The sequence below is a fragment of the Penicillium verhagenii genome (genome assembly GCF_028828195.1).
Source record: "Penicillium verhagenii strain IBT 33310 chromosome Unknown utg000002l_segment0_segment0, whole genome shotgun sequence".
NCBI classification, from domain to species: domain Eukaryota; kingdom Fungi; phylum Ascomycota; class Eurotiomycetes; order Eurotiales; family Aspergillaceae; genus Penicillium; species Penicillium verhagenii.
The window spans coordinates 3,196,062-3,218,685 of record NW_026643166.1 but is presented as its reverse complement, the minus strand read 5'-3'; the positions used below and the strand labels follow the sequence as shown (position 1 = coordinate 3,218,685).

The 22,624-nt window shown below is 47.9% G+C and overlaps 6 protein-coding genes across 6 annotated transcripts; 2 read left to right on the top strand and 4 right to left on the bottom strand.

Moving 5' to 3' along the window:
- Nucleotides 1-599: 599 nt before the first annotated feature.
- Nucleotides 600-3,272, top strand: N7466_001175 (uncharacterized protein; the record flags this gene model as incomplete). The annotated part of the gene is made up of 5 exons (XM_057160573.1): nucleotides 600-648; nucleotides 890-1,802; nucleotides 1,873-2,392; nucleotides 2,448-2,591; nucleotides 2,655-3,272. 5 exons carry the CDS (start codon nucleotides 600-602, stop codon nucleotides 3,270-3,272), a joined length of 2,244 nt encoding a protein of 747 aa, XP_057026821.1.
- A 289-nt stretch (nucleotides 3,273-3,561) lies between these two features.
- N7466_001174 (putative 26S proteasome-associated ubiquitin C-terminal hydrolase) lies at nucleotides 3,562-4,708 on the bottom strand (the record flags this gene model as incomplete). Its single annotated transcript, XM_057160572.1, has 3 exons — nucleotides 3,562-4,384; nucleotides 4,516-4,610; nucleotides 4,667-4,708. 3 exons carry the CDS (start codon nucleotides 4,706-4,708, stop codon nucleotides 3,562-3,564), a joined length of 960 nt encoding a protein of 319 aa, XP_057026820.1.
- Nucleotides 4,709-6,446: 1,738 nt separating this feature from the next.
- Nucleotides 6,447-8,350, bottom strand: N7466_001173 (putative C6 transcription factor RosA-like; the record flags this gene model as incomplete). Its single annotated transcript, XM_057160571.1, has 4 exons — nucleotides 6,447-7,515; nucleotides 7,581-7,808; nucleotides 7,875-8,177; nucleotides 8,241-8,350. The coding sequence occupies 4 exons, from the start codon at nucleotides 8,348-8,350 to the stop codon at nucleotides 6,447-6,449; spliced, it is 1,710 nt and encodes a 569-aa protein (XP_057026819.1).
- A 4,225-nt stretch (nucleotides 8,351-12,575) lies between these two features.
- N7466_001172 (CVNH domain-containing protein) lies at nucleotides 12,576-13,105 on the top strand (the record flags this gene model as incomplete). Its single annotated transcript, XM_057160570.1, has 2 exons — nucleotides 12,576-12,708; nucleotides 12,909-13,105. The coding sequence occupies 2 exons, from the start codon at nucleotides 12,576-12,578 to the stop codon at nucleotides 13,103-13,105; spliced, it is 330 nt and encodes a 109-aa protein (XP_057026818.1).
- Nucleotides 13,106-15,708: 2,603 nt separating this feature from the next.
- Nucleotides 15,709-18,723, bottom strand: N7466_001171 (putative importin beta-2 subunit; the record flags this gene model as incomplete). Its single annotated transcript, XM_057160569.1, has 3 exons — nucleotides 15,709-15,810; nucleotides 15,870-18,494; nucleotides 18,622-18,723. 3 exons carry the CDS (start codon nucleotides 18,721-18,723, stop codon nucleotides 15,709-15,711), a joined length of 2,829 nt encoding a protein of 942 aa, XP_057026817.1.
- Nucleotides 18,724-19,593: 870 nt separating this feature from the next.
- Nucleotides 19,594-22,607, bottom strand: N7466_001170 (uncharacterized protein; the record flags this gene model as incomplete). Its single annotated transcript, XM_057160568.1, has 3 exons — nucleotides 19,594-21,522; nucleotides 21,574-22,310; nucleotides 22,391-22,607. The coding sequence occupies 3 exons, from the start codon at nucleotides 22,605-22,607 to the stop codon at nucleotides 19,594-19,596; spliced, it is 2,883 nt and encodes a 960-aa protein (XP_057026816.1).
- Between the last annotated feature and the right edge of the window lie 17 nt (nucleotides 22,608-22,624).

Below are 22,624 nucleotides of genomic sequence, written 5' to 3'. Positions count from 1 at the left end.
CTTTTTCTTCACGAACGGATCAACGGTTGGCTTATCTGAGGCCCGACTTGCCCGATTTGCTCAATTTTGCCCGCGTGACAACCTTCCATTTACTGATAGTAGAGTGAAATTACATAGGGATATTGACAATTCCCCGCCAGATTCGTCAGGCATGAGGGTCACCTGAGCTTGCCCCGATAAGCGCAACACAATTTTTTCGCCACTTCTTTTCTGCGCTGGCTGCTGCGCTAGTTCTTCTTTATGATCGCACGTTTCTTGATTATTTTGGATTTTGTGTTCTCTAGCGCTTATTGCAAACCTTTCATCTTCAAAAGTATAGTCCCGTCTGTCTGGGCAAAGTTTTTCTGCATACCAAGGATCTTAACTCTGACCACTGGGACGTTTCCATTCGCTTGCCGACCCGCGGATCTTCTTGAGAGGGTCCAGAAATACTTTCCCCCACCTCCACGTTTGCCATTTGATCTTTCAGCCTCCTGTCTGACACCGTCTGAGCTCTTGCTTCCTCCAAGCCGACGCTCTGAGATCTCTGACAAGTTGGTCTCGTGACAATCAACCGCATTTAGTCGGACTACTCTTTTTAAGAGTCTCTCGGACCGCATATGCCTTCGTTCACTGAGGACCATGCCAATCCGGAACCTGAAGTAGCAGGTAGGCCCTCTTCTCCCTACCCCCTTGTACAATTTAGAAACGCCCACTGCACTGCCCACGCAACATACCAAGATCGCCGCCAAGTATTTTACCACGTTTATTTCGCCTTGTACTACCGCTTCCTGTTTTGGCGAGGCCCCTGCGGGGGGCAAATGTGTGACGTCGGAGCTGCCCCATGCACTTTTATTTTATTTCCATCGCGACAAAAAAAAAAGTATCGTTTTTGACTGATCTCCAGTAGACTCTGCAGCTTTTCCAGGAACGGGATTGGATATATCTTCGCTGCAAAGGGCCTTGACAAACGCGACTGGCTCTGCTTCATCGCCCGATGGACCATCCTTGAAACAATACCGAGCCCCTGTCGCGAAAGCCAATGCGCGCCCACCTTCTACATCAATGCCTTCTGCTGTGACTCCTCAGTCTGCTCGGTCGAACTTTCACGCTGAGACGAGGACTCTCGAGGATAGTGAGCAGCCGATGAAGCCGGACGAGGATCCCCAGATTGGCTTGTTCCACCAGGTGTATGATTGGTTACAACACGAGAAGAAACGAAGAATGGCCCGAAAGGCGCGGCGTGCTGAGGCCGTCTCTGAACACACAAGTGCTATCTCTGAGAATGAAGAACACCCCGCAGAAGGCCAACGTTGTTCGGAGAGCACATTCTCGCTTGGGGAGTTGGAGAAGATCTTGGCGCAATACGCAGGGCCCCAAAATTTACATGGTCTAGCATCTCACCTCCCATTTAAGCGCCTAGCCCGCCGGCGCCCTAAGGGTCTACGTCGAGGCTCAGCCTCTGATTCCGATGTCACGGATGTCGAGGCGCTGGTGCCAAATGTGGAAGCTTACCTGGACAATTCGAAGACTCTCGCCTATATCGCAAATGGCGCGGTAGACGAGGATGCTCCTGACAGTGGCTCTATCAGGCGATCCAAAGACCGAGAGGCGTGGACCATATTCAAGACTGAAATTGTACGCCTTGCGCATACTCTCCAGCTCCGAGGTTGGCGCAAAATGTCAATGGAGAACGCCGATGACGTTGAAGTCACTCGGCTTAGTGGTGCCCTTACCAACGCCGTTTATGTGGTCGCGCCTCCCAAGCCTACCCACAGGACCGAAAATGGCTCTACAACCGTAACCTCGAGGAGGCCCCCACCGTAAGTTTTTGACTAAAGTTTTTTTTCTTTTTTTTTCGATTCGTGCCATTAAAATGTTCTTCTATCTCAGGAAGCTTTTGCTGCGGATTTATGGTCCCCAGGTAGACCATTTGATTGATCGAGAGAATGAACTGTCAATTCTCCGTCGCTTGGGCCGCAAGAACATTGGCCCTCGTGTCCTCGGAACTTTCTTGAATGGTCGATTCGAAGAATACTTTGAAGCCCGGCCTCTCACGCCAAAGGAGCTGCGAATTCCACAGACAAGTAAGCAGATCGCCAAGCGTATGCGAGAATTACACGATGGTATGGAACTCCTTGACGAAGAACGTGATGGTGGACCGATGATCTTTAAGAATTGGGACAAGTGGGTCGATCGATGTGAACAAGTTACCACTTGGTTGGACAAAGAGGTTGAATCCCCGGAAAATCAAAGCAAGGCCGAGATAGAACCTTGGCGCCGTCGCGGCTTTGTTTGTGGTGTGCCATGGGCAGCGTTCCGTAAGGCCGTGGACCACTATCGCTCTTGGCTTATCGCTAGTTGCGGTGGACTGGACGAGATAAAGCGACAGCTTGTTTTCGCGCACAACGATGTAAGTTTGTTAGCATCTGGCTTTGGGGGGATTCTCAATGCTAATCTATGTTCAGACTCAATACGGCAATCTTCTTCGCATGGAACCAGCCACCGAGTCCCCTCTTCTCCTACCTGCCAACTCTCACAAGCAACTCGTGGTCATTGACTTTGAATACTCGTCTGCGAATACCGCCGGTCTTGAATTCGCAAACCACTTTGTAAGTTTGGTCTTCTAATTTTTTTTCTCCCCCATTTTGAGTCATTTGCCTAACAAGAGTCAGACTGAGTGGTGTTACAACTACCACGACGAAGAGCTATCTTGGGCCTGCAACAACCGCCTTTACCCAACACCCGAAGACCAGCGCCGCTTTGTCATGACATACCTCACTCATCGCCCCGCCATTACAGGCGGTGTTACCTCACCCTTGGCCACGCCGGCAATGCGCGGTGGCACTGGTAGTGCTGTCACACCCTTCACCTTGGATGATGGCCCTGATTCTTCCAACTGGTCGCAAGAACAGAAGTCTCTTGAGGAAGACTTCGAAGCTGAGGTACAACGACTAATGCACCAGACCCGACTCTGGCGTGCCATGAACTCGGCCCAATGGGTCGCATGGGGTATCGTGCAAGCCAAGGCACCGGGTATGGAAGAAGGCATTGCTGAAATGTTGGCTACCACTTCCAACAACAGTGAGAATGGCCATCAAGGCCAATGCGAGATTAAGACACCTTCAGTCGATGCTGATGTCGACGAGGAAGACGGTTTCGACTACCTGGCCTACGCGCAGGATCGAGCCTTGTTCTTCTGGTCTGACCTGTTGGCACTCGGCCTGATCAACCCTGACGAACTCCCGGCAGCTATGGTTGAACATATTCGAGCCCGGGCCGTTGAATACTGAACAGAGCGCTTTGATTCATGACGCATGTTATGAAGTAACGATTTGGATGCCAGTACATAATCATCATCAATATCTAAGTAGATTCAGATAGCATTTATCAGTAAATGCAGACGATAGTAATCATTGATAATTTTCGGATTGCTCCCAAATCTATCATTGTAGGGTATCTGAAAAAAAAAATATTCACGTAGTACGTACTATAATTCGATGAGACTCAAAAGCCATCGAATATCTAGATACTCATAAAAGAAGTAGTAGAAATCAAAATAGAATCGACTTAGACCCTCAATCACCGTCTCATCTCCGCCCTCTTAACCGTCTCCTTCTGCGCCTTCTCCACCCACTCATCATACTTCTTCCCCTCCGCATCCTCCCCATCCTTCATCGCAACCACCCCCTTCATCATCTCCCCAATAAATCCAACAAAATTCCACCTCCGCAAAGTATTCTCCCAAGCCCAAGCCCCCCTCTTCCTCTCCTCCCTCTCCAACGTCTCCGCATCCCCAATCTCCCTCGCCGCAATCCTCGGATCCCGCGTAACAGCCATAAGATTAAAATGCGTCTCGCCAGCCGGATACCTCTCAATCCTCTTCCTCAGCACCTCAATAACCTTATCCGGGAACGCCACCCCATCACAGGCCCCATGGCTGATCGGATGCGGCTGCAAGCCATCCAGCTCGTAAAGTGTGCCGTTCACAGACGTATACGCAATAAAGTGGTATACGTCCGCGGCGTTCTCCTCGTCAACGGGGCGGGCCGTCTCGTCCGCGAATGGGCTCGCGCGCGCAAAGCTGTTGTGCGCTGTGCGGATGGCCTCTGAGTTCGAGAGCGCCTCGCCGCGGAGCTCGGGCGGGAAGCCCGTTGTGAATTCTTTGAAGGAGTGCAGTTCGTTGCCGAGGGTTATGGGGTGGAGGGGGGTGGGCGGGTTGTCGTTGTTTAGGATTACGGAGAGGATGGCTTGCGTGCCGCAGGCGTTTTGGATTGTTTGGGCGGCGAAGAAGACGTTGTTTTCTGTTGCGCTGGGGTCGTAGGTTCCGTCTAGTGGGGCTTCGGCGCGGGCGCCGGCTGCTTCGTGGGTCCATTTGAAGAGGAAGATCACGCCGTAGACGGGACTTGGGAGATGATGTGTGTTAGCTTTGGGTTTGTGGGCGAGGGAGGGTTGATATGTGTGTGTGAGGATGTGTTTCTTTTTTTCGCTCCGGAAGGTATTGGTGGAGCTGGTTCGGGCAGAGAGATAATTTACCCTAGGGACCGTATTGTGTCGGCATCGAGGGAGATGAGTTCTTCGAATTGCACGTCTTGGACTCCAAGGTTCTCGATGAGAGATGTGAATACGCCCTGGATTGTGCTGTTAGCGTAACATGCTTGGAAGCTAAAAAGCTATCTAGACTCACCTCATCGGATTCGATTGTACTCCAACCACCCGAGTCGGCCATTGTGTAGATTTGGATTTAGTTGAATGTCTTCTCGCAAATAAATTCGGGTAAGTTTGGCAAATAAGGAAGGACCTGATTGTGTACACACAAAGTGAAGCTTGACAGCCGAATGTTGATATCAACGGCGGGACGTATGTCATAGGTCACGTGAAATTACAGATCACGTGTGATAACGTCTTATCGGAATTTCTGGCCTTATACATGAGGTGTCTATATGAAGTATAACGAACTACCAGTTGACTTTAAAGTATCACGCCTCCATACCCAGGGTTAGAATTTGGTCTCTAACCTCAAAGGTTTCCGAGGTTGAAACAGACGATCATCTAGGTACTTGAATCAGACAGATTAAGTTAAGACTTCCGTCTAACTTTGGCACAACCAAAGATTTGAACGACATAATAACACTATATCATTTCAAGGTTCCACGAAAGTCCGTCTACATTTGACCAAGATCGACAAAATGCCATCCTAGACACCTCTCAACCCATAATATACCAACAACTCTCCAGAAAAACACTAAAAAGAGCCAAGTTATCAGCAACAATGGGGCTAAAAATCAAACATACCGATACGCAAGCCCTGAGTGGACCCGCGCGCGAGGGGGGCCATCTAGCATCTATGCAAGCACAGACTCCTGCTCCCAACAGAAGCGAAGCTGAAACGCAAAACCTGCAGGGTAATCACGCCCTAATGCAAGAGGGGGGTGAGAAAACAAGGGAGGAAAACGTGGCAAAAGTATCCGTGCGTGCCAGGGCTAGCAAGGGAAAAAAAAAACTGAACAAATCATTCAGATTTCGTATACATAGTTCCTAGCGGAGGCTTTGATGTTCAGCCTTAGGATCGAAAGGGTAAAGGGTGAAGGGCGAACGGCAGCCGAATACGAGGTCCACGAGGTCCACGGGATCTAACGTGTAAACCTAGGAGTTGGGGGCCCAATGGGAGGTGCAGATCTGCGGTTTTCGCTACTTTATTTAATCCTATTCTTGGGTTCGTCTGTTCTTCGTGTTGAAAATAGAGTGTTAACAATGTCTTTGAGTTCCTGAAGATCCCTAGGGCTGTTGTCGAGAATGGCGGTCTAGCCTTCGTTTCAAAGCAGTCTGTGATGGTTTCTTGATTTTATATGGGGGCTGAAAGAAAGGAGAGTTGAAAAAACTCTCAAGGTTTGCCCCGTGCGTTATCTGGGCTTAGCTGAGGAAGGTAATACTCAGTAGTTAGTAGGTATTGAAAACAGGATAAACCAGAGTTTCAGGGATAGTAATACATCATTCTGTCTTATATTCGAGATTCTCTCAGTAAGAACGTATTATCTCACATGTAAGGTGAGAATCGTATGTAAAAAAGGCAAATCTTGGAAATATGTAGCATACAAACACTGATTTCCCAGTAATGTCTGTCCAGGTGCCATGTCTCGCGACCTCCAGGGCTCGAACTGGGTATATCACTTTCGAATCGTTTTCACGGATTTCAAGTCAACACACGCAAACGCTCATGCACGATGAGAAGAAATAGAAAAACAAAAAGCAGAAGCTGTTATGAACAAAGCTTAAAAAAAGTAAAATATGTCAGACGAGAAGGAAATTATAAATAAATCCCACTGGCCAATCACCAGACTCCGTAGCACAAATCAAAATCGCCAATCACCAATAAATGACAATTCCAAAGGGGGTATTAGTATTCTCGTACGCCTGTTCCACATTGTCCAATCAAAACGCAATAAAACCACCAGTCCAGGTCCCAATTATGTCCAGCAGGCCTCAGGTGTAACCATCCCGGGCATCTCAAAGGGGTGTGGTTGTTGATACATTTCCACATTGAGGGAAAGCGCGCCATCCTGATGAGGCATATCAGCGCATAACCCATCAGCCCCATACGGGGGTGTGAATGCTGATGGATTCTGTAGACTGTTTGTGTGGCGAATTTCAGACAATCCTAATTGCGGATCTTGCGTCTCAAGAAGTTGCGGAGAAGGTGGGTAGAGAGCGTGCGACGGGGCGGCAGTAACGTAGCCATCGGCCATATTGAAGGGGGATCCCGCTACATTCACGGCGGGGGGAGATTGGAGTGGGGGTGTATATGCGACGTATGAGGGAGAAGCGGAGGCAGGTGAGGAGGATGAGCCGATGGGGTATTCCTGCATGCCGTGGTACGGGCTCGATGGACCAGGCGAGTAATGCTCAACGGAGGGACGAGGGGACCAGGCTAGACGGGCCCGGTAGCGTTGGACGACCCGTTGTGGGAGATCCATTAAGGCGAGTCCGAGGCGTAGCTCTGCGTTGTATGGATCTGTCGAGCTGTTTGCTGCTAGGATGCGGTATGTTTCTTCGATGGGGCCGACGGACATTCCGCCTAGGTATGCGCCGCCCATCTCGGGGTAGAAGCGGTCGACGGCGACACCGACGGCGAAGAACTGGGAGAGGATGGCGAGGGCGCTGAAATCGGAGTCACCACCTCGAAGCATGGAAGCGGGGAGCCAGAAGAGCCAACGCCGGAGAACTTGGATGCGTTCGAATGCCTGCTCGGATGTTTGTGTTGGGTAGTCGTTTCGGAATTGTTGTACGAACTCGGCCAGTTCGGCGAGTCGCTGGGCATGCTCGGGGTTGTGTAGTACCCGCTTCTGAGAAATCTGGAGGGCGTGAACGATTTGGTCAAGTTGATTTAGATCGTCGTCGAGGGATAGTGGGAAATCAGTTGCACTCAAGGCGCGCTGGTTTTCGACGAATTGCGCCAGTTCGGATTCTTGTTTCCAGAAGGGGTGCATCGATTCGAGAACGGTTGAGATGCCTTGTTGCAATGACATCCACATTTGGCTGGAGATTTCGTTAGTTTTTAAACGATTGGGGAGGGGAACATCAGATGAAGAGGCATGACAAACCGTTCGGTTGCTTGCCAAGAAAGCAGAATCGAAGCCGCCAGAACCGCCTCACAGTTGTCCTTTGAAAATGATCCGATGGCTGTCTGTAGGCCCTGAAGAGCGGTCAACTTGTGATGATAAGCCAACTGCTTGGTTTCTTGGTCTCGAGTCAAGAAGGAAAGGTGAAAGGCAGACAAGCCCAAAATCGAGCTCATGACAAACTCGTTAGACAATGCAATCGCCAGGAAACTAGTTCACAAAATATTAGCTTTCAATTCCCACTGTTCAAGTATTGGCCACTCTGATTAAACATACTTGGGCATCTTCTGGGCCCACGCGGTGCAACCACTGAGCCCCCTCCGATGTAAATCAATCGAAAGGCCGATGATGTGATGAACCAGACGCAAATCGACGCGCGATAGATGAGACCATCCTGAGCGAGGACATTGGACCAGTTCTGGGTAGGGAGGCACGCCAGTTCGGTGCCAGTTCTCAACCTCCATCTCGATCTCAGGCGACATGAGTAGATCGGGACCCCGCCGTGACGAAGGTGGACTGCCTTGTGATGCAGCCATGTCCTGGTAGTCACAGCGACAGTTGTGCTTGGTGCAATTGCGACTAGAATCTAGATTAGACCGTGACCTTCTTGACTTGTGAGATAGACTAGGCTAAGGGCAGTACCATTGTGGGAATGTCTCGTCGCAACGAATGTGTCTTCGCTTACACGTCTTACATCCGTTGCGAGACTTGGTGTGGCTCTTGCGCGGGGGACCACCACCGGGGCCAGCCATTTTTGGGAATGTTCAAGATGCGGAATTGAAGGTTGCGTAGGGTGGGGAGAGGGCTTTTGAAGGGTGGGGAGATTAGATATTATCTTCCGGTGAGGGGCATATAGTGGAAAAAGTTGATCGAGTTGGTCTCTCAAGAGTCAAGTTGTGGGAATCGGGAAGAGAGAAGGTGAGATTGAAGTAATTTGGGTTGAGGAGAGAAGTAAGGTAAGAGGATCTTCGATGTTTATAGAAAGATGATCTCCCTTTAAGATAAGCTGAAGCGTTGAGGAATATCCACACGTGGAAAATACGAGGCAGCTGCAGCGGCAGGTTTAAGTAACGCCGCCCCGAGCCAAACTCATTCAAAATTAGCGAAGAAAAATAGAGAAAAGAAAACTTAATGAGAAAAAGAAATTATGAATGAGATCCAGGGGGGGAGAATAAGAAGAAAAAGAAAAAGAAAAGAAGTGATGATGAGATGATTGGAAGCTTGTAGAGAGAGAAGTCCCCGGTCATGTGTAAAAAGTGATTGGTAAATGATAGTGAGGGAAAAAAGGGAATGAAATAGGCAAAGATTCAAATGGAAATTAAAAATTACAGGTAAAAATAGGTGTTTTTTGCTAACACTTTTATTTTTGATTATAATATTATTATAATATTTAGTGTATTTTCGCTCTTTTGTTATTTTGTTATTTTCTTATTTTCTTATTTTCTTATTTTTTTTCCCCCAGTGACGATCTCACATTTGAGCCTCTCTGCAGGGGAGCCCAGGATGACCCAGGGGGCTAACCAAGGCACCACATGGCGTAAGAAAACCCAGGACCAGACTCTAATTTGACACTTTGCTTTTTCCTTCTTTTGCTCTGTTGCTGCCTTCCTGCATAGGTTTAGCTTTGCCATCGCACTTGACTTCTGGCTCCACTTTCCGGCATGTGAGCTCTCGCTCTCTCGCTCCCACGGGGAATACTGTCAACCATGTTTTGCTCTTCACTGGTAAAAAAGTCCGGGGAGCCCCAGCCTCTCCGGAGCTTTCTTCCTCCAACAACCGTCATTGGAGACCTACCCAAATCAAGCGGCAAGTGGGTTAAATACAAGAGATGGCAAAAGTTAAGGATAATTGACTGGCTGAGAGTCCACAACCGGGGACCGCATTTGGGTAGTTCAAGCGGGAAACCAAAAAAAAAAATTGATAAAAAGATTAAAAAATAAAAGGCAACTTGACCTGATCTACCATAGCTTGAGCGAATAAGAAACAAGGTAATGATTTCCCTCCAAAGGCGATCATGATAGAATTCGGTTCGTTTGGTCCCCGAAGTTCTATACATTGCTCCAGGGGGGGGGTGAAAAGGGGTGATGTTCTTTGCTTTTTTTATTTTATTTTATTTTTTATTTTTGGACCAGTTCAATGAGAATTCGCGTCTAGGGCGTAATGCAGGGGTGAATAAAAAGAGGAAAGAAAGAGAGAGGATAAGGATATCGATCGATCTTAGGACCCTGGAAAAAAGTGGATTAAGGAAAACGTCAGGGAAATTTGCCAAGCCGAACCATATGCCCAGTCGAGTAAAGGGGAAGTCCATCTCTGTGCTATCCTGGACGTACAGTATACAGTATTACCCTGTGGTTTTTATTATTGGTTTTATTCTCACTCTGGACTAAATTGAATTCGATTTTCACTATTATCCCAAGCTAAAATAATACAAAAAATTAAAAATTAAAAAGGTCGGGAAAGCACCGTTTCTATCCGTTGAGTCAGACGCGGGATGAGACGGACTCAACTCGGTAATGACAACCGAACGTGCAGCTGCTCCGCTACTCTCATGACATCCTATTGGACTGCACCACAACTGAACCATTCCTTTTCTTCCTTTTCTTTTTCCCTTTTCTCTCTTTTTTTCTTTTTTTTTTTTTCCTCGGGTTTCCTTTTTTCCCCCCCCCCCTTTAACCAGGACCAGGTAGACCCCAGTTCTGATAAATGGCTTAGACCATGCCATCGGGTTTACCACGGGTCCTTCAGCCTAGGAGCCTAGACAATCCGGGGAGTCGGAAAGATGTTTCCTTGGGCTAGTTACCACTGGGCTGGAACGCTGGAGAGATCACTTGTTTCTGCACTTGTGAGAAATCTACAGGGATCAAGGGTCTTATATTACCTCACAATTTCCAGAGGCGTCCACAGCTTACAATCTACCTCATCGTCCCGCGACAATGGATCGCGGTGTTCTTGACGAAAGTGTCACGTTACACCGCCAATTTAATCTTCTCTATTTGTTCTTGACTTCTTGGGTTTCGCCATGTCATATAACGGGAACCGGTGTAGAACCTTTAAGTTGAAGACATGCAGATATGCAGACATATGCATGCAGAAGCTGGAGAGGACTAAGCCAGTTGGATGATTGGAGAGGGAAAAGGAAGAAAAAAGAAAAAAGAAATATGACCATTTTACACGTGGCTCCACCCTGCCTCTGATCATCAACACTATTTACGCTCAGCTGTTGAAGCTGGTTTCACGCGTTTCATCCTAGACGCTTTAAGGATCTCAGTGCGAAATAGGTCGGGGACCAAGGGGAACCATGGATTGATGGCGTCAAGGGTTCCGAGAATCTGGAGAGTGGATCATTCGATTGTTACAACTCACGTTCTAGATCCACTGTACTAATCAGGTTAGTCTCTCTCGCTACTCGCGACATCACTCCAAAACGGGGTTAGTCTAGACGGCACTTGGACTCTATACTCTGGGGGCCATATTACCCATTCCCCTTTTTTTCTATAGAAGAAAGAGAGCAGAGAAAAAAAAAATCTAGGTATACTTTTGTTTTGTTTTTTTCCAAGGTTGTTTTTTCCCCGGTACCTGCACATCTTGCTCAGTCTTCTCTCCCATGTCTACTACTTTTCCCCACTAGATCAGGGGATTTGTGCACTTTCTCCTCGGAGCAGAACAAAAGAAATGAACAAGAAGAAAGAAGAAAAAAGAAAAAAAAAAAAAAAAAAAAAAAAACCACAAAGAGATTAATCCATCTGTGCTTCGTACATAATTAGGCGTCTAGATCTGGACCCTGTGGGCTTGGGCTTTTTTGCTCTTAACGTTCCCGAGTGTCCGGTTCTCCCGCCCTGCCAGATGACATCTTATAATAGGATAATATAAGAGAGAAAGCAGAAAGCAGAAAGCAGAAAGCAGAAAGCAGAAAGCAGAAAGCAGAAAGCAGAAAGCACGGTCCATGGGAGGCAACACCCGCTAACCAACTTAAATGCGCCAAACATCAGAGGGTCATTCTGGACGCGTGGGGCTTGGAACTTTTCTTGTCGATCATGGGCGAGATCAACCAACAATGGGCTGTGCGTTCTGTTACCAGCGTGTCGGTTTAGCTCGAACGTCCCATGGAGAAAAGAGGCAAATCATTGCCCGGCGATCTATAATTCTTATTGGTTTCAGATGTCCGCTAAGCTGGAACTGGTTTAGAAGTTGCAGTTTTTTTTAAAAAAAAATAAAAAGGAATAGGAATAAAATAAAAAGCAATAACCTCTATAGACTACATAATACTATATAGTAATGGGAATAGTTGCACGAAATCGGACCCGACAAAAGCGAAAATAAAAAAAAAAGAAAAGAAATAAAAAACAAGTATCAACGGCAAGAATGAAAAGAAAAAGAAAAAGAAAAAAAAGTGGCAATTGTGTATAGCTCTAGATCCTTGAAAAAGCTACATTCCCACTTCTCGAGTACTCCCGTCCGCGCCGCAATTTAATTAGAGTCGTTAGCGTTAACTTTACTTTGCTAAGCCCAGTTCGCCTTGGATGCCTTACTTTGGGGAGGCAATGAGGCTAAAAGCAAACATCATCATGTCATCATACGGAAGGCATTCCAATGTTCAAAAAAAAACACTCTGAATTCCTGACTGCAGCATGCAGATCATGATGAGACTAAGATGATGCAGGGAAAAACACCTCCCCAAACCAACTCTCGCCGGACTAACACACCGAATTTCCCACATGTCCAGATGTCATTATGGAGGCGACTTGGTTTTCGTTGGAAGCATGTACTATATCATCCAAAAAACATTCTCTCCTTTCTCCTCTACAATTGGGGATCATTATACTGGATTAGAAAGTGTGATATCCTTGTTGCATACAAACTATCTTCCAACATTGAACTCATTTTTCTTGATACCCCCATCCAACAACGCCCAAGGGACGGTACGGCCGAAAGAGAAGCCCACCTATCACTAGTAACCTACCCATACGATCTACAAGAATGGGTTTCCACAAATCATCCATGGACATTGAGCTCAAAAACGGCCATGTCCTCACTGCATACTGCCGTCGTCCCTCGGGTGAAGCCACGTACTCGGAGCTGAATCTGGATGATTTCTTGGGAGCAAAGAAAGGTAAGCAGAGCATGTTAGGATAGTGCAGGACAGCACACCACACAGAAGGACGAGAAAGAACAAGAGCGAGAGCGAGAACAACAAAGAACAAAGAACCGACAAGGCGCAGCAGCTTTGTAACCTTACAAGAAGAAAAAAGAACCGCCACAGCCCACTCAAAAGAAGGTTTTTCACTCGTTAACTCAAACCTTCTGACACAGGTAAATTCGCATGGAGCGCTGAAGGCTTCTCCGATCACGCGGCCGATATCAACCTCAAGTTGGAGGGCCCAACCCACGAGCCCATGCTCCATGCTGCACTGGACGACGAAGAAGGTGGTCAGCATTTTGACGTTGTGAACCTGGGGGACTGTATCAAGAATGAGAATGGACGACTCCGCTTCATGGATTGTTTTTAAATAATAATTATTATTTTCGAATATGATATGATTGGGTTTCGTACATGAATGGTGTATGTTCCATCTTCTCTAGCCTAAGCAGGGCAGGAACAGGCAGCTTAACTAGATGGTATAGTAAAATGTAGTAGTATCATTGGAAGAGAGATAAAAGCATACACTTTACGTGGCTCCCAAGAGAGCTTTGTGCTTCGCTTTCTTATTTATTGGATCCATAGGGGTAATATTCCCAACGCCACGGGCTACCGTAGGACAAAGTAAGACTGGTAAGACATGTACATTGAAGGTCGCACTGCTTTTACGGCTGAGCGCTCCCATCTATACTAGTCTATTGGTGAGTTTGCCGCCCCTGATTGAAGATTAATTTTATAATTTTACAATTTTACAATTTTACAATTTTATAATTCTATAATTCTATAATTTTAATATGTCAAAATTTCAAAATGTCAACTCGAGTGACCCCAAACCCAGACCCAAACCTAAACATGCCAGAAATCGTAAAAAGAAAGGAAAGAAAAGAAATAACGAAATAACGAAACAAAATTTAGGATTTACAAGCAACTGCTTATTTTTGTCTTTTTTTTTTCAGCTCAGATCAGATCATCTACTTTGGCTTATAAAACGTGTACGCAGTAAACTGTAAACCAAAAGCATACCGACTTTCCCTGCAGGGCTGCATAACCCAATCTTACCTATCAACATTGAAGCTTACCCAAGCCCCCGATAGCCTTCAAACCTAGGAGAAAATGCAACTCCTAATTACCACACTCGCTTAACAGGGATCACGGATCATGGATCAGGGATCAGGGGGGGGGAAGAACCCATGCATAATGAACATCTATATCTCAGGTGAAGATCGGGCCGCAACACCAACCTTGGACCCTGCGTTACCTATTAGGTCACTTCCCAACAAGTATAGTATCTCTACACTGGAAATGCCAAAACATTCATAACCAAGACCCAAAAAAAAATTAAAATAAGAAAAAACATACAAAAAATATACAAAAAATATACAAAAAATATACAAAAAACAACAACCTTCCTTGGAAGGAAACATCTCAACGGCCCACGAACTGACATTGGTAGACCCTTTTCCCCACCTACGGACCAACACATACTTGTACCCCTCGACCGGAAGTTAAGCTCAGACTCCCGAGAGGCGTCGAATAGTCGAGGTGTAGCGAAGATCCATCCCGTCTGTCATGGGTGAGTCTTGTCTTGACAAGGCAGGTCACCAAAGTCAGTAGAAGTCGATAGGGAAATTCTAGCCTACCGAGCCCGAGCTACTAGGTACTACTAGTAGATTGCGGAGAGAGAATGTTTTAACTGGTCAGGTCGGAAGCCATCTGAAATGGGAGATTAATTCCAATCCATTAAATCCATGATCCGTAATCTACTTTAGAACCTGCCAATCTGGGGGTAAATTAGCCTCGGCGGAAAGGAAATGAAAATAAGCAAAACAAATTTGGTCAGAACATTGAAGTGGACCTGGACCCCTCTTTTCCCTTGGCAAGGGACCTGCATTCTACGAATAGAGGCACGATTCCAAACAGAAAGAGCGCACGGGACTCGGAGATGGCTTCTCCGGGTCTTGCTTCTGTAGTTCTGTAGTTCTGAAGTTCTGTAGTCTGTATTTCTGCCTTTTGCTTCATGCGCGTTTCTGCATCCCTTGTGGATTATATGAAGCGAGAGGCGTTCCCCCCGCTTGGGCGTTTTTTGCCGATGTAAAAGGTTGATATTGAACCCTGCACGGCAGATGAGGGTGAGAGGGGCGCCACCTCGCCTATCTTGGGCAAGTTCCTATCATCTAGTTGTTTAGTGGACTGAATGATGATGAGTACATATCCCACTATCCATGGACCCAGTGACACCTGCAAAAAAAAAAAAAAAAAAAAAAAAGGACAGACCAGAGACTACCTAAAGTTTTTTGTGTTTTTTTTTTCTCGTAGAATCTATCTAATCTATCTATCGTGGGGAAGAAGCAGGCGCTAAACGACGCAATACCGAGGAACCGGTCAACGTATCAACATGCAAGTGCAGGAGTCAAGGGAAGGGAAAGAAAATGCCCCGATATTCAGATAGCCATGCCCATTACAATCGTCAAGAGATATCATAGATAGTCAAAATGACAAATCTGGAAATGCCCTAAGTGTTTTTTTTTGCTCCTACCCCCGCGCTTCCCCGACTTCTCGCGCGTGAGTAAAAAATAAAATCATATGCAGGGGGAAAAAAGATATAAATGGCATGGAAACGCCCAGTCGAGAGCTCAGCTCGCCTTGATTATTGACCTAATGATCTCCCGTAAATCATCCCTTCCGCTTGTTCCTCCTTTTTCTAGGTCATAATGATAATGGGTGATAATAATTCCGCTGGCGCTTAGAAGAAAATAAAAGGCGGAAAACTGTGAATTGAATTTTGAAAGCGAAGAGACAAAGACAAGGAAGGATCACCTTGTCATTTATCTTGGCACATTCATGTAGATGTGTGGCCTATAAATGATAGGCACATTTGCTGTACCGCAGAAAGCCCTCGCTGTACAGGCAAGTCTCGATCGAGGAGGATGAGTTCGATGTAATGGAGGAGGGTAGATCACAGAACGGCCGGCCTTAAAGTTGGTAGTGCATGCGCAGCTTCTGGGACACGGGAGCAGGAAGCTGAGAGAGGAACGAATCAAAGTTGGGTATCATGTTTTTGTATCCTTGCAAAACCTGTTCGAGGGTTAGAATTTTTATTCAAGTATGTCACGGGGCAAATGGGGTCCACGTACCTGCTGGAATGAGTTATGAATGTCCCGGTAGTCCTCCTGTGATGAAAGAGACTTGCTTGCGCAGGCGGCAATGGCCGCGAAGTAAACGCCAAGACATGACTCCATAGCCTGGGGGTTCTTCATCACCACTTGGTTAAATCCAAGGAATGCCGAAGCCTTTTCGCGGCTGAAATCAATCTTGCCCATAGAGTTCAAGAAGGGTCCAGCATATTCACTCAGACGAGGTGCCAATGGATCGGGACAGCAAATACCAAGACGACCCAGCGCCATAGCAGCATTCTCGTTTACCGAATCGATAATCTCTTCGTTATTGATGATGTTCAAGAGGCCAAAATACAGCTTCTCGGCATGAGGAGCAAGGTCACTCTTCTTCTGGTTCACGGCGATCTCACCACACGACCAGCAGGCATTGTTGAGAACGCTGAAGCCGGTGACACGATCATCATCGGGAAGGAGATCCAGGTCGAGCTGCTTGATGAGGGTTGGCATCATCGCGGGGATGAATGGCTCCAGATGAGGGAAGATGCTAATGGCGCAGTCGCCGAGGAGGGCGTAGGACGACTGGCGAACTTCGTAATTGGAGTCCTGCATACAGTAGCACAGCAAGTCGAAGAAACGCGGCTGGGATTCAGATACCATCTTTCCACTCTTTTGGGGGTCAATGGCCTGGATGATGCAGCTGAGAAGATCGAGGCTGGTAACCAAGAAATCTTTATCGGTCTCATCAACAGTTTGATTGTTCGCCGAGGCGATAGACTCTTGGAGGTTCTGGTAGATAACCTTGACACAGCGGCTGAAGATAGGGGGAGCAAATTGCGAAAAGACATCCTCGTAGGAAGCTGCAATGTATCCTAAACATTCAAGAAGCGGGAAGAGCTCTCGGGACTGGTCGTCAACATTGTTGTACCGCTCGATCAGAGCAGGCATCAAAATCTCAACCAGGTGGGGCTTGGCCAGCTCATTTCCGACGCACTCGGCCAGAGTTTGCACACAGTCATAGAGTATGTACATGTTGCGGTCTTTGTATTTACCGAAGCATTGGACAAACTGGCGGAGAATAGGCTCACAGTATGGAACCAGGTTTTCATCCGACTTCTCTTCCAAGCTGGCAAACGCAGAGGCAGCTGCTTCTTGCACCTTCTTGTTATTGTCGAGCATTCGGTGGAGAATTCCCTCCATCATGGGTTCGAAGAATTGGTGCTTTTCTGTTGCCCCGTGGAGGTGTGAAGCCCACTCCGAGTATCGGCCCAGACACCAACAAGTGATTTGCCGCACAACGGGCTGTGCATCGTTCAGCAAAGAAATAAGGTAGGGAACGAGTTCCGGAAGATGGGGCATGACAGCATCCATGCAGCCATCGGCGACAGCTCCCAAGGTGAGAACAGCTGCCTCACGGGTGGGCCACTGCTCATGTCGCAGAGTCTCCTTCAGGTATGGCAGAATGATCTCAAAAATTGGGTCATGGTAAACATTCGAAAAGACATCCAATGCAGCGGCAGAGCACTTCCGCAACGACCACTCATCCTCGGGATCGTCTCCAAACTCTGAGTCTTCGATCTCACCCTCGCTAAGATCATCTTCGTCGTCACCCTGGGCCAATTGCTGCTGTGCACCATTCGTGCCGTCTGGCTGCGTTTTTGACATATCAAGACGACCAGCCTTAGATTTGGCAAACTGCGGCTTCAAGTCCTCTGCACGGTCCTCAGTGTCGGCATCGTCCTCGTCGCCCATCAAACGGATCACGTCGTCCTCTTCATATACCATATTCCGAAGGAGAACGGGGATGATCTTGGGCATAAATGGAGCTAGAGGCTCTTGCAGGCGCTCTTGCTCACCAGAAACGATCCAGAACTCCGCCGCGTCAAGAGCAAGCTCGGGGTCCTCTCCGTTCTGCTGCTGAATGAGGATGTAGTTGACCAAACCATCCATGTGCGGGATGAGCTTCTCGGGGGCGAACTCCACGAGCTGCGAAAATGACTGGCACACCATCTTTCGCACCTCGGTATCTTGGTCGCCGGCCAGGTTGAACAGTTGCGAAAGGAAGAGGTCCAACGAGCCCATCAGGGCTTGGGGCTGGTGGGGAAGGAAAATGTGAATGCTGCTTAGCGCGAGCGAGCGAACCCGTGCGCTCTCTCGTCCGGTGAACTCCAGCAGCTTGGGGATGATCACGTTGAGCGGGCGTTGGCCTTGGTAGTCGCGGTCCAAAATCTTGCGGTTGTCCTCGCACACCTTGAAAAGCGCAGCCATGGCAGCCTCTTGGGCTGGAATGGACACATCTCCTGCTGTGTTGCCGACCAGGGAAAGAAGCTCTTGCAGAACCTCCGGCCAGGCTAGTAGTCCACCGCGCTGCAACAGCTCCGTAATGATGGTACCGGCACCTCGCTGAACCTGTGGGTTGTTGTCTCGGAGGGCGATCAAGGCGGCGGATCGAATGAAGTTCAAGCTTTGTGGTGGGATAGTCTGATATGCCATATAAAGCTTCGTTTTGATGTTCATAGCGGCGGCAAAGCGCACAACGCTATAGGTACTGTCGTCCATGCCGACGGCGGTGGGAACTTGAGGAGTCGAGAAGAGATAGGTGATATAATTGACATAATCTGGAGATGAAGTCGCCGAAGCAAGCATCTGTTGTATGAACGTACCGTATCAGCCTCCATTTCAAGGTCGTGTGTGCGCTTTCTCTTGTCTTGGCTCATAGCAAAGAGGGGGGAGGGGTGAGGGTGCAGGGCAAAAAAAAAATCATTAGACATACCTCTTCGGCTTGTTTCCGGAGCGCGGGGTCCTGGCCATTGAGGGAGTCTCTAAGGCAGCAGGCCAGCTGCCTCAATGGCTCATCTTGCGGTTGCCAATCCATATTGAAGCGATGAGAAAGTCGACTGGCTTGCGACCGGAGGAGCAAAAGTGCGTGTGGCACAACGAGCCCCGCCAAGAAAGTGGGAACGGATCCCCCTTCTTCGTTCGTTCCCCAGATCAAGGTACAACGCTTCCAGATCGACAACCAAAAAAAAATCAGCAACGATAGGGTAACTTTATGCCGAAACAAGCGATAAGGCTTGGAGATAGAAACAGTTGGCAGGAAAAAAATAGGAGGAAAAGCCTAAGGATTCGAGAAAAAAAAATTATAGTGACGTTCAAAGTATGGGGCGAAGGGCAGAAAGAGAAAGGCGGTGGCCACTGTAAAAGTTCTGCACTACAGACCTTCACACTCGAGTCAACTGGAAAGACGTTTTTTGTCTTCACTTTGACTATTACAAGTAATCTAAAGAAAAGAAACCGTATCTCCAGCCAGATATGTATAAAATACTGCCGAGGTCAGACTTTATAAGTGTAGTAGTATTTATACATGTAGTATTTTCTGAACGCAACATTTGAAACAGCAGTCGCAACATTGAATAATTCGAGTCTCACTTGGGGAACATACAACATTTGAATGTATACTTTGACGTATAATATGACCTCACCTGCAGAATTGAAAACCCTAATTTCCATAATTTCACGACGAGATCTTTCATGTTGAACTCAAGAACCTTGGAAATCGAAGCGTTTTAATATTGGAGAAATATTCAAAATGTTCAAAATGTAACTATTTATTTGTGGAGATCCATTTCCGAAACCTCTAGGCGACTATATACATACCAGTATTCGCATGTAATAGTAGTGTGTGTACCCAGCCCAGATTGGATACGTACCTAGTAACCCTGGAAAATTTCCAAATTCAATCTTATCATGCCCAAACCATCTTCTTGATGTCATAAACCAAATATTCCAAAATTCCAGTACGTTTCTTCGCATCAGCCAAAGAAATAATATCAGACTCCTCGACCACCGATGCCGCATCGGCATTCCGTCCATCACCCGTGAGCATCGCACGCTCGATATCCAAACAGATAGATCGAACGCGATCAAGCTCACGAACATTCCCAGTCATAGGCTCAAGACGAGGGCTAGTCCCCGCATTCGTCAGTGGGAGAGACTTGAACGCGACAAAGCGGGTAGTAGCGCGCTTGGTGCCACGCAGCCAGGAAACCAGATCCCATTCTCCCGTGGAGCCGCTGGAGGCTTCAAGTGCAGCGGGTCGGACATCAGTTTGCAAGGAACGGGTGTTGACACGCAAAAGGTTCTCGTCCCCGTCACGGTAGACGATGACAAGACCAACGTTAGTGCGCTCGTTGGATTGACTCTCCGTCAGGATAGAGGTCACGTATGTACCGTAATGGATACGGGATACGGAGCGCAGGTCAATTCGTTCAAAGGAGAGCACCTTGTCGGTCTCCCAGTCAAAGCGACAGCTGTATACTGCTGCATCTGTCAGAAGGAGAACGGATTCCTCGAAGGGAAGAGTCCGCAGCGTATTGGGTTGTCGGGGGGTCAACATGGTCCAGCCTCCAAGGAACTCTTCCGAGGGACTGCTGATAACGATCTTGCAGCTGGTGTCGATTGCATTTTGACGGATCTTCTGAACCGAGATACCTGGGTCAGTGGTCTGCAGCTCGATGGAGAACTCGTCAAAAACATGTGGCGTGACATTACCCAGCAGGTAGTCGATACAAGCCTGCGAGAAATAATCGTTCACGATGTTGTTGTAGTATCTCGACAGCGTAAGTCCAAAGTCATTGATTGCTCCTCGGTAGTCCCGCTTCCGCGTGCGAGTGTAATCACCCTTCAGAGCAGCAGTGGACGAGTACTGCTTAGAGATTGCATCGCCATTATCTGCCCACAAAGTATTGAACCACTGAGTAGATGAGTCACCGCCTAGGTCAATCACGATGCCCTCGTTCTCAAGTTGGCGCTCCAAAGCCCACTGGCCGAATGCACATTGAGCCACTCCAGTACGGTCAAGGCAATCCATGCAGTTCGTGCGCACAATGCCACTTTGTTTAAGCGAAGATGCACCATCTTTAACGCTAGTGTAGCCGAATTCATTCAAAGTCTCCTTCACACGATCAACCAGACGAGAGACGTTCTCGAACTTCATCCCACGACATTCGTTGTGGAAATCAAACCATTCCAATCGCATTGGCGAGCCATCAATTCCACCGGCCTTGTTAAAGACATCGACGTATCTCTCATATTGCTCGCCTAATTTCAACTCCCCAGCATGTTTGTCAATCAATGACACAGCCTGAATCTTGCCGTATCTTCGGCTCATTTCTCTGATATGCCTTCCAAATGCAAGCTGATTCGTTTCAGCAGAATGATGAAGCACTGGAATGGGCTTGAACGCATATGGAGACTGGGAAAAGTACAACGGGATTGACCCTCGTACTTGTAAATAGGAGTAAACATTACTGGAGGGGTTCCAGTCAGGCCCCGAGAGAATCTGCTCGGTCTCCACGGTATTGGCTGTATTTCCTTCATCATCCACGCCACGGCGGAGATAACGGAGACCAGGTCGATTGACAGATCGTCGCGAAATTAGAGTCAACAAAAAGTTGCGCTTTGGAAGTTCAGTCTCCACGGAGGCTGCCTCTTGGCTCTCGCCAAGTATCTTTGCTTCGATCGGCTTCTCATCGACAGCCCCGGACGTTGGTTTTTTCTCTGGACTAGCAACTGTGAATTCTCTCTGGCCAACAAACCCTTGTAGTAATGGCATCACAAAGCCATGAGCACCATTCTCAATGAATGTAAACATCAGGTGTTTATTCCAGAAGTACTAGAGTCATGTAAGCAAAGATACCAAGCATTTTGCACGAAAAGTACTCACCAAAGGATCTACAGCCTTGTGGAGAGGCAAGTGCTCTGTGCGTGCTTCCTGAGCCTCATAAGATCTCGTTAGATCGTAATTATATGCAAAAAAGAAATTATGCGACGCAAATAGCAGCTTCGTATATTTCAGCAGCTTGGGCAAGAGCTCAGCCGCCTGATCAGAACGAGGACGATCATCCTTATCAGCAGGTGTCGTATCATCATTCTGATCAGCAGGCAAGGCCGCGCTAACGGCTTCATCTTCTGCCTCCTCCTTTGTATCAACACCCGCACTTTCCACTCCGGGCGCATCGTTGAAGGGCGACTCGGGCACATCTGGCCCCAGTACCCCAGGCCTCGACAATCCCAGGTTCTTCCGTGATAGCCAATTCGCGGCAAATCGGCCAAATGGTACGCGCTTCCCAATGACATCTTCCGCTATGCTACTGACGCTGGCACCGCGTCCATGATATGTTGCCTGCTGATTGGGCGAAGTCGGCAAGCTCCCAATTTCTGTATCCGCGCCGTCCGTAGCATGTCTGGTGATATCGTCCTCAGAATCAGAGTCTAAATCAGCATCGCCTTGCGATACCTCCTTCTGTGCCTGTGTAATTGCGCGGGCGGCATCCGCTTGCGACGACATTGGGATGATCGCGACATTGGTCACTGCGTAAACAGGACGGCCCTGGATCTGTGCGACTTGTTGTCTCTGGGTAATAGAGACCAAGAATGAGTACGACGCGACTGATAGGAGACCTGGTTCTAATTAGCATCGGGAGATGCAAATTTTGGAGCTATAGCCCCGCGACATCCGGCGAAATCCTGTTTTGACCTACCGACGAGTCCATAAGCCTCTAAACATTCGCGACCCTCAAGCGACTCCTCCGTGCAAGGAGGTAGAGCTGTGATCTTGTTCGTTTTGTACTCGATCCGGATGGACGAGGCCTCGTTATTGCTGCCATTGTTATGGCGGGGCCCATTTACGCCATGCCCGTGCAGAATCAGCCCGTCGACTGCAGCGACGATGACGAGTTTCCGCAACAGACCCGGCATCGCGCGTAGGAATCGCC